Here is a 10,645-nt window from a genome sequence, read left to right as displayed (position 1 = left end):
CTGACAGACGTAAGATGTCAGTTTTACATACATTCTAAATCATAAATATCTGAAAGACATCTAATAGGTGTCTATTTGACATCTGATAGGAAACGTCCTATAGACGTATTGCAGATGAACAAACTACGTCTTCCACATGTAAATACAGACGTCAAATAGACATCTCCGTGATGTATGTGTGCTATCAGGGTACTGTATGTAAAACTGACATCTTACAGGCGTCTGTCAGATGTTTGTACACAGCAGATGCTTTCCAGATGGTGATCTTTAACAGACATCTTGCAGACGTATGTGTGCTATCTGGGTTGTTAATGTTAGTTAATAAAAATACAGTTGTTCATTGTTTGTTCATGTTAGTTCACAGTGCATTAACTAATGTTACAAAACACTACACTTAATTTTGCTAATGCTTTTGTAAATTAGCATAAACTAAGATTAATAAGTGCTGTAAAAGTATCGTTCATTATTAGTTCATGCTAACTAATGTAGTTAACTAATGTTAACTAATGAACCATATTGTAGTGTTACCGTTCCATCTAATTACTGTGGTTGGAAGAAAGACTTTTCACACCACACAGATAAGATAATGGATATCACTTTATTTACTTTATTTGTATGTATACAGTAAACACGTTAAAACCTAAGTGTTTTTTCATATGATGCATTTAACCCATGTCGGAAATATCCAACAAAACAAACAAAATATAATATGCAGAATCTTATACAACAGTTTGTGATGGAAGTCTCCTGACGCTGATCATCTTTTGACAAAAACATGGTTGATAATGTGACTTAAAAGGGGACTAACATGACTGTATCTTACTGTACTGTAAGAAATTCATTGATTATAATTTGCCCACTGATCACATTCATTCTTAGCTACTAATACCTGATATGCAGATGTCTGCTGCCATCAGTAAATTCAAAATATAAATATGGAATATGTCCAACCAAACACATTTTCATAGAGTTAGCTTTTATCATTCTCAACATTTTTCTGCCTTTCAATCCATCTGTTGTAAACCTTTACCTGGGGCCTCACGGAACTCTTAATATTACAAAAAGTGAAGTTGAAGTGCATTAGTTCAACCAATTTCATTGCCGGACCTCACGCCTTTCCAAACATTCACAGTGAGCCTTTAAAGTGCAGATGCTGAACTACCATATTTAATTATTTAAAAAAAAAAAATTAAAAAAAAAATACACTCGACCACCAAAGATGAAAGTACAATCAGCCCATACAGAGAACTATGAAGTATGCAAATAAATACATTTCTTGAGTTACATTGCCTGAATTTTGTTTGCATGTTCTTGGTGTCAATTAAAAATGCATCATCAAAATATATAGAGTTGCTACAAGACTGGAAAATGTGATTTTAAATGAATTCAGATACTGACAAGTTACTTTATGATTAACAAATCATACATGTCAACACAACCCCAATCCAGTGATGATGAATAAATGTATGTAAAAATGACTTGTTACTTCCTGTCACAGAGTTCAGCATGACTCTACAAACGCTGTGATTTAGCAACCAGGGATTCATACTTAGTCCAGCTCCAGTCTTGAGCCTGTGTGAAAGACAAAAGCAGTGAGCGTCATTGCAGCAAATTCTATGAATTTCATAATAAACCTACAAAAAGCGCTTACCATGATGCTCTCTGATTTCTCCTCAGTGGTTTCTTGCAGTAAACTGGTAAGTTGACTCAAATAGCGCTGGTTCTCCTCCAGTAAATGATTGACTGAATCTCTGAAAACAAACAGCAGCATGAAAAACAAATACTTGTGATTACATACGCTGATCAACTCAGACACAGAGGTTTGAAACATAGGAGGTGTTCTTAGTATCACTACTAGTAGGCTGCTCATTAAGGCTCAGAAGAGAAATTTACCCCTCTTGTGGCACTTGCAAGGACATGGGCAGGCGAGAGGAGCACTGGGCTTGAGTCTGGTTCCATGTTGACAGCGAGGAGGGCATCTCTCCACTCTGACTCACAGAGCTTCGTGTGGTGTTTTGTGCCTATATGAAAACACACTTAATTACAACTGTTGATCCAAGTTTTTAAACAAAGCCTCGCATGCAGAGGCTTGATGAAAATTCTGTCATTAATTATTCACTCTCTTGTCGTTCCAAACCTGTAAAACCTTCGTTCATCATCAACCTTCGGAACACAAATTAAGATATTTTTGATGAAATCCGAGAGCTTTCTGACCCTGCATAGACAGCAAGGGTACTACCACGGTCAAGGCACAGAAAGGTAGTAAGGACATCACATTTTCATTTGTGAACTATCCCTTTAACTTGTTACTTCACTTTCCATCTGTTTTTGCAGTAATGCTGTAATTTTTGCAGTAATGTATTATTTTCATACGTATTATTTTTCTCTTATGTTTACCAAGGCTGCATTTATATGATCAAAAATACAATAAAAAAGTAATATTGTGAAATACTCATTACTCCAGTTTTCAATGTCACAAAGAAATTATTCTAATATGATGATTTGCTTCTCAAGAAATATTTCTGCTTATTATTAATGTTAAAAATGATGATTATTTTTCAGGAAACCATGATATACACTACCAGACAAAAGTTTTTATACAGTTAGATTTTTAATGTTTTTTAAAAAAGTCTCTTCTGCTCACCAAGCCTGCATTTATTTGATACAAAATACAGAAAAATGTTGAAATAGTTTCAGTATTTAAGATCACTGTTTTGTATTTGAATATATTTTAAAATGTAATTTATTCCTCCAATGTCAAAGCTGAATTTTTAGCATCATTACTCCAGTCACACGATCCTTCAGAAATCATTATATTGCTCTGATTTACTGTTAAAAAAACATTTATGATGTTGAAAACAGCTGAGTAGAATTTTATCAGGTTTCTTTCATGAATAGAAAGTTCAGAAGAACAGCATTTATCTGAAACATTAATGTTTTGTAACATTATAAATGTTTTTATCATCACTGTTGATCAATTTAAAGCATCATTGCTAAATAAAAGTATCAATTTCTATAATTTCCCCCAAAAAATGAAATTATACAGACTTTATATTTCATATAAATGCTGATCTTTGAATCTTTCTATTCATCAAAGAATCCTAAAAAAAATTTACTCAACCGTTTTAAATACTGAGAAGAATATTAAAATGTTTCTTGAACAGGAAACCAGCATATTAGAATGATTTCTGAAGGATCATGTGACACTGAAGACTGGAGTAATTATGCTGAAAATTCAGCTTTGATCGCAGAAATAAATTACATGTTAAAAAATATTCTTATAGTAAGCAGTTATTTTAAATAGTAAAAATATTACTGCTTTTGCTGTATTTTGGATCAAATAAATGCAGGCTTGGTTAGCAGAAGAGACTTCTTTCAAAAAGTCTTACTGTTCAAAAACTTCTGAATGGTAGTGTATTTTCAGGATTCTGTGATGAACAAAAAAAGTTAAAAGAACAGCATTTATCTTGAAACAAATCTTTTGTAACAATGTAAAAGTCTTTAATGTCAACGTTTGACTAAACTAACACATCCTTGCTAAATAAAAGAAAAAAAAATTACTGAAGTATAATTTTTTCATTTTATTTACAGCAAAAATGCTGCTTTACTCATTCCTTGAAACAAGACTTTGGTCACATCACCCACCCCTAATACACACTAAACCGCAATGATGGAAAGTCCATGATTGTGTGCATGTTATGAGCATATCTGGCCCTGTGACATTAGAAGCATGTGACTCACACAGGCGATCTTCAGTAAATGCCAGAACTCTCTCTGTCTTTTGATCTGCATCTGCATGACAGTGCTGTCTGCCTCCTTAATGCTCTCCAGAGTCCTCTCGATTTTAGGGAAGAGGTCGATGATCTTCTGCTTACTCAGAAGGATTTTACTGCAAATAAGACAAATAAAACAGCAATGCTAGATTCCATCCATAAAATGCACTGGTTCCATTCATTTATTAACAGGTTGTATAGTAAAACTTAAACTATCACAATCCCCTTATTCTGAATTGGATGGTTTCAAAAGCTTTTTACCTCAGGTGTGCATATAGATCCCTCAGCACCCGGTCCTGATTCTGGACAGTCTGTACAATGACTTTTACCATCTCAGAGCTGTCACTGTAGCCATGCTGGGGGTCTGGCACTAGGGGAAATGAAAAACACTATATATTGTCTTCCGTAATTTATTTAACAGTATGAATATGTAAGGGCATTTTTCCTACACACTACTTGGAATAGGACATGGGGCAAATTTTATTCACTTATGAGCATGCAAGATGGGATTGTACTTACTTTTGCATTTTGCCTTCAATTGTCTGTAGAGTTCAATTGCTCTTTCTTGCCTGTGACAAGACATGAATACAAAAGGCTTAAGATGGTAGAGGCATCTATGATCAGACAATTCACACAGCATCGCTAAAAGAATGAACTTACAGTTGCTCCATGACGTCTCCTTGTCGACGAGCGTAAGGACTTCTCTGAAGTTCAACAATTTCTGAATGCAAAGCCATTATTTCTTCATCAAGATGGCCGATCTCTGCCACCTTAAAAAGCAAACATAACCTGTAAGTTGTTGCTAAAACAATGCCATCCCACATGGGAATAAATTTACATACACTACTGATCAAAAGTGAAGGGTCTGCAAGGTTTTTTTTAAAAGAAATTAAAACTTTTAATCAGCAAGGATGCACTACATTGATCAAAAGTGACAAAGAAGGCATTTATAATGTTACAAAATGAATTTCAAATAAATTTATTATAGAATCTTACAAAAAAGTGTTCACAAAAAATAATATATATTAAACAACCGTTAACAACACTCACAATAAAAAAAATTCTGAAGAATCATGATTATGATCACTGAAAATTTAGATTTGCCACCACAGAAATAAATTACATTTGAATAAAAAAAAAAAAAAAAAAAGATAAAAAAATAGAAAACATTTTAAATTGTAATACTATTTAAAAATAGTTCTGTTTTACTGCATTGTTAAATTAAAAACAATGCAGCCTTGGTGAGTTCTTTAAAAATATGCAAAAAAAAAAAAATCTTTCTGACACCAAACATTTGAACGATAATGTACTACATTTCTATGATGAATACTTAGATGGGCAGGTTCAAAACAAATGTATATATATATAATTTATCTACAGCACCTGTACAAATGCAGCAGCCTTCTCTTCATTGTCCTGCCAAGCCTTCAGCATCTTTTCAGAGGCTTTAAGAAGAAAAAAGTCATTTTAGATAATCATTACTAATGCAATAATACACTTCTGACTATTCAAAGAAAACCAACATATTAAAACGTACATATGCCATACTGCATCTGATCGCTGTACTTCTCCAAGTCGTACTGTATGCTGCTCTTAAAAAAGTCAAGCTTTGCTTTGAGCTGCTGCGAAAAGGAGAACATCATGTTCTTATATCTCGTAAGGTTGGTGTTGTAGCGGAGAAGGCTCAACCTACAGACACACAAATAGAAAAAAAACATTGAAATTTGAGCAGGAAAAGTCCCAAAACACAAGATATATACTTTAATAAGCATGGTAATGTAACGCACGTACATGGCTGCACGTTGGCCCTGGAAGAGGCGGCTGTAGTCTTCTCTGAGGCCACAAATGTAGCTTACCGCCTCACCCCAAACCTTTTTGAGGGCACTCAGAGGGAGCTGAGTTTTGGTTTCCCGCACTGAAACAGAGAAATGTAAATAGTTACAATTAAAACCTCTTCTAAGCATATTTAAATGAACAAACTATCCATAGAATTGGCACATAAATCAATCAATTTTTACCAATAAAATTCACACTCTCAGGAAGTTTTCTAGCCGTTAGAGGTCCTGAGTACTTGGTCAAACTCTTGTCAAACAGATAAACAATGTAGCTGTCCCATCCTCTCTGATGATTAAAAAACAACGAAGTCATTAAAAAAATGATTTACCAAAGTGTGGAGAATGAGAACACATTAAAGAGTCCCAAAATACTTACTACTCCATCTAACACACACTGTGCAGCAGGTTTCCTGGGATCTAACATGACTCCTGTTTCCTGCAGAAGCTCTTGATTCAAAAGTTCGATTCTGGTTTCGGTCTCAATCCTTTGTTGCAGAGAGTGAAGCCCTTCATCCGGGCTAAGTAAAAATGAGTGAACCTGGGTCGTAGTCATGTTCAAGATGTGCACAACCTACAAAGCAATTCATGTTTCAGCTCATTCTTCTGCCTATTTGTTTATTTCCTAAGATGTAACATTCCAAAGAATTGATATATGCCAATGTCAAACCTTCATGTTCAGTATTTGATCTAGAAGAGAAAAGCATTGGGGCTGTTTTGTGTCTGGATTCAATCCTCCTCCCCTCTGTACTGGGTCCCACTTAAGCATCAGCTGTAGCAGGCCCTCCAAGGGTTCCCGTAGTGTACTGCAGTACCGAAAACAACTAATCAACTCGGAGACCCACCCCCCAAAAAAGTAACAAAAATTGTGTGGCAAGAACTGCAAGGTCTGTTGGTCTGTACAACGGCTACCTGCTCAGATTGTTGGGGTATGGAAGGTGGGTGGAAAAGCGGACCTCGCCATTCATGTCTTCTACAGCCATTATGTCCTTAGGACCTTTGTTTCGCACTTTGCTTGTCCTAGAAAAAGCAAGTATGTTGTTATTTGACAATTTGAATGTATTCCATGATACAAGCATTGTGGCATAATTAATACAGTTAAGGTCAAAAGTTTACATACAGCTTGCAGAATCTGCAAAGGTTCATAAGAGGGATCATACAAAACATGTTATTTTTTTAGTACTGACCTGAATAAGATATTTCACATAAGAGATGTTTACATATAGTCCACAAGAGAAAATAATAGTTGAATTTATAAAAATGACCCTGTTCAAAACTTTACATACGCATGATTCTTAAAACTGTGTTGTTACCTGAAGGATCCACAAATGTGTGTGTGTGTTTGTTTTTTCTGTTGTTTAGTGTTAGTTGTTTATGAGTCCCTTGTTTGTTCCCAAAAATTCTTTGGTTCTTTATAGCGTTGGCTCTTAAAACGATGCATTAAGAGCCAGGGGTGAAAACTTTTGAACAGAATGAAGATGTGTATGTTTTTCTTGTTTTGCCTAAATATCATATTTTTTTTCATTCAGTACTGCTCTTCAAAAGCGACATAAGGAACCTACATGTTGCCCAAAAGACAAAATAAGTTAAATATACCCTGATCTTCAAATTCATAAAGTTTGCATTGTTTTTCAGTGAGCATTTGAACCTGCTGTAATAGTTGGATATGAGTACCTCAGTTGTCCTCAGTGTGAAAAGAAGATGGATCTCAAAACCATACAGTTGGAAAGGGTTCAAATACACAAAAATGCTGTGGCACCTGAAAGATTTTTCTAAAGAACAGTGGGCAGTTTAACTGTTCAGGACAAACAAGGTACTCATGAACAACTATCACTAAAGAAAAAAACAGCCGTGGATCATTAAGGTAACAACACAGTATAAAGAATCAAGTGTATGTAAACTTTTGAACAGGGTCATTTTTATAAATTCAACTATTATTGTCTCTTGTGGACTATATGTAAACATCTTTTATGTGAAATACCTTATTCAGTTCAGAACTAAATACAAAATAACATGCATTTTGCATGATCCCTCTTATTTTGATAAAATAATTAACATTTTGCAGATTTTGCAAAGTGTATGTAAACTTTTGACTTAAACTGTATATGGGTTACCAGAACACATACCACTGCACAGGCTGGAGATTGTGAAGAAAAGGCCGGAACCCACAGCAGCACTCAAAGATCATAGTGCCAAAGCTCCAATAGTCCACGGTAACTGTGTACGACTTGCCTTCAAACAGCTCTGGAGCCTGAAACAATCAAGATGTCACATGGCCCTTCAAAAATCATTCTAATATGCTGATTTCTTATCATTATTAATGTTGAAAACCCTTGTGCTGCTTAATATTTTAATACATTTTTTCAGGATTCTTTGATGAACAGGAAGTTCAATAGAACAGCATGTGTTTAAAATACACCATTACTTTTGTTACATTTAAAGAAATATTTCGCCCAAAAATGACAATTCTCTCATCATTTAGCCACTGACTTCCATAGTACTGAGGAAAAAAAACAATATGGAAACCAATGGCTACCGTCAGCTAACATTACCAACATTCAACAGAACAAAGAAACTCATACTTGTTTAGAATAAGTAGAGGGTGGGTAAATGACTACAGCATTTTTATCTTTGTATGGTCTATTGATTTTAATGCATCATTACTAAAGCAAAGTATTTATTTCTCTCAACAACAACTAAAAACTTCTTACTGACCCCAAACTTCTTGTGATAATTATTTTCTCTTATCGCTGATGAATGCAAAGACATACCAGATATTGTAAAGTCCCTACAAATGAAGTACATAGGCTCCCCTGGTCCAGGTCTTTGGCGTAGCCAAGGTCGATAATCTTGTGGACTTGCTGCTTAAACATAAAAAAAGTTTGGTTGGAAAAAGTGTCTATATAACAAAAATCAAACTACTGAATAGACAATACCTTTCCATTGATATCCTGTAGCACAATATTCTCTGGTTTAAGATCTCTGTGAATGATCTTATTCTCATGGAGGTACTGGATTCCAGAACCTGTTGAACATCAAACTGTTAAAAGCTGTTTCTTTTACCACCCTTAGTGATAAAAAAAGATAGTAACAGTTTTGAAAAGACACATTACCAACATCATTGAGTAGAGCCAACACCTCACTCTCTTTTAACCCACAACAATTTTCTGGTTTGCTAAGCAGCTACGAGATGCAATACAAAGAACAGAAAAAAGTTAGTAAAAATGAAAACAGAGGGCACATGAGACATGATGCAAAGAAAAGGCACCTTTCGAAGGTCTCCCTTGGAACAGTATTCCATGGCTAAAAGCGGTAAATCGTTCAAGGCAATGTGCATCATCTCCTCAGGCACATCCTTTGCTGTCACCACATTAAGGTGTTTAAGCCTGAAAAGTTGGAAAAAAAAAAAAAAAAAGTTAATTAAGTATGGGTGTACGTGTGTATACATACATTAACCCTTTATATATAGATAGGACAGTGTAGTTGGACAGGAAGCGAAGTGGGAGAGAGAGAGAAGGGAGTGGGAAAGGTCCACAAGCCGGGATTCAAACTCGGGTCACCCGCAGAGCAACAGCGCTATATGTCAGCGCGCTATGGTGATGCCTGGTTACTGGTTTAAACTTGGCCCAGGTTTTTAAAAAGAATTTTGGGTCAGCACACCTTAATAGCTTCAATAATTGATTGCCAGTTAAGTGTAGAATACAATGAATTTAGGCCCAGATTATGCAGAGCTGTAATAGCCGCTAACTGTGGATATTTTGATGAAGTTTTTTCTATGTATAAACTGTTTATGTACTAAAATATGTTTTCATAGTTTGTTTTGTCCCTTATCAGTGCAAAATGATCACAAATTAAAAAGGATTCATGCCAGTATTGTCGAAAACCCCACTTTTCTAGGGCGTTTCCAAACGTTTGGAGTGCAGTGTATATTGTGAACTACATTAAAATAAGAAATAAGTCAACCATTTGATTGCCACAGATTTACACACTTTTTCATAATCTGGATCTCTCGACTCCATCTGTCTTTGTTTTTTGCATTAAGTTCAAGGCGACAGAGCTTCACAGCAATTTTTTCTGAGGTTTCCTGCAACAAATAATAGTATTGAGGAAAATTAATATTTTGATAATTAAGCAAAGAATACAACACATTTCCACATCAACTGTAGTTAACAGTAACATCAAAGGGAGAGTAATACCTGATTCTGATACAGGTAGACATGTCCAAAACCACCTGTTCCCAGCCTCTCCTTCATAATCCATGACCCACAGACTTGGTTCTGTCTGAAAGGAGGTTTCTCCATCTGTACAAATCAGTAACACACCACATCAGTAATGGCTGCTTTCAACACTATGACAGCTACTCGTGTTTGATCAAAATGCAGGCCTTATAAAGAGTCTTCTCTACTGTAGATAGCCTAAATAATAGTTTATAAGTGAGACCTGTAATTTACGACACAATATTTACTTTGATGTGGTAAAACACAGCTAGCAGGCGAGCTAATCCAAAGTGTCAGCCGGCAGTGACTTACCTTGCGTCAGTTTGTGTTTCTAACTTGCTTGAACCGACCACATCTGATGTGGAAAATTGTGGGACCTGTCAAAAGAACGTATTAATTCACAGGAAACATCAAAGCTGTCCATTTCATCCTTAAACGAGCTATCAGGTCGGATGTCAGATTTGCTAACTGGCTAACTAGCTACACGTAAACAAGTCGATGTGAACTGTTAGCCTGCAGTCTTACGAGCCTCCAAACGTCAGCTTTCCATAACACTAGGCACGGTAAAAACGAAGACCAAAGAGCACCAGAAAATCAAAACAACTAAATCTTGCTGCCCTAAATTGATGATGGGGTACAGTAGCGCTGACTGGCGCACTTGTGTGTTAACTGTTGTTGACGGCGGCCACGCCAGTCAGCTGCTACTCCAGTCAAAATCGAAACAATGTCCGCGCATGCGCGGTGCGTTAGAACCCGCCTGGGTTTCACCAGCGCTGATCTAGGATCAGTTAGTCATGGCCGACGCTATATAAAGAAAGCCAAA

At 35.8% G+C, this 10,645-nt stretch overlaps 1 protein-coding gene across 1 annotated transcript; it reads right to left on the bottom strand.

The window, feature by feature from the left end:
• Positions 1 to 582: 582 nt before the first annotated feature.
• Positions 583 to 10,536, bottom strand: chuk (component of inhibitor of nuclear factor kappa B kinase complex). Its single transcript, XM_051126336.1, has 22 exons — positions 10,135 to 10,536; positions 9,802 to 9,906; positions 9,595 to 9,689; positions 8,874 to 8,991; positions 8,719 to 8,788; positions 8,542 to 8,630; positions 8,377 to 8,466; positions 7,732 to 7,856; positions 6,518 to 6,625; positions 6,276 to 6,411; positions 5,985 to 6,179; positions 5,792 to 5,894; positions 5,565 to 5,688; positions 5,311 to 5,462; positions 5,157 to 5,218; positions 4,434 to 4,543; positions 4,293 to 4,342; positions 4,035 to 4,143; positions 3,742 to 3,889; positions 1,894 to 2,021; positions 1,652 to 1,751; positions 583 to 1,572 (listed from the first exon to the last, which is right to left on the bottom strand). The coding sequence occupies exons 2-22, from the start codon at positions 9,904 to 9,906 to the stop codon at positions 1,513 to 1,515; spliced, it is 2,277 nt and encodes a 758-aa protein (XP_050982293.1). The 5' UTR covers positions 10,135 to 10,536; the 3' UTR covers positions 583 to 1,512.
• Positions 10,537 to 10,645: the final 109 nt, after the last annotated feature.

Source organism: Labeo rohita, chromosome 13 (assembly GCF_022985175.1).
Source record: "Labeo rohita strain BAU-BD-2019 chromosome 13, IGBB_LRoh.1.0, whole genome shotgun sequence".
Lineage (NCBI taxonomy): Eukaryota > Metazoa > Chordata > Actinopteri > Cypriniformes > Cyprinidae > Labeo > Labeo rohita.
This window is presented reverse-complemented; position numbering and strand designations above follow the sequence as displayed.

What these genes read in the sequence shown, in the direction of transcription:
- chuk (XM_051126336.1), bottom strand. Translation starts at nt 9,906, where the DNA reads ATGGAGAAACCTCCTTTCAGACAGAACCAAGTCTGTGGGTCATGGATT. An exon ending in CAGGGCCAACGTGCAGCCAT is followed by an intron (nt 5,463 to 5,564) that starts GTACGTGCGTTA and finishes GTGTGTCTGTAG; the next exon opens with GTTGAGCCTTCTCCGCTACA. An exon ending in GGAGACGTCATGGAGCAACT is followed by an intron (nt 4,343 to 4,433) that starts GTAAGTTCATTC and finishes GTCTTGTCACAG; the next exon opens with GCAAGAAAGAGCAATTGAAC.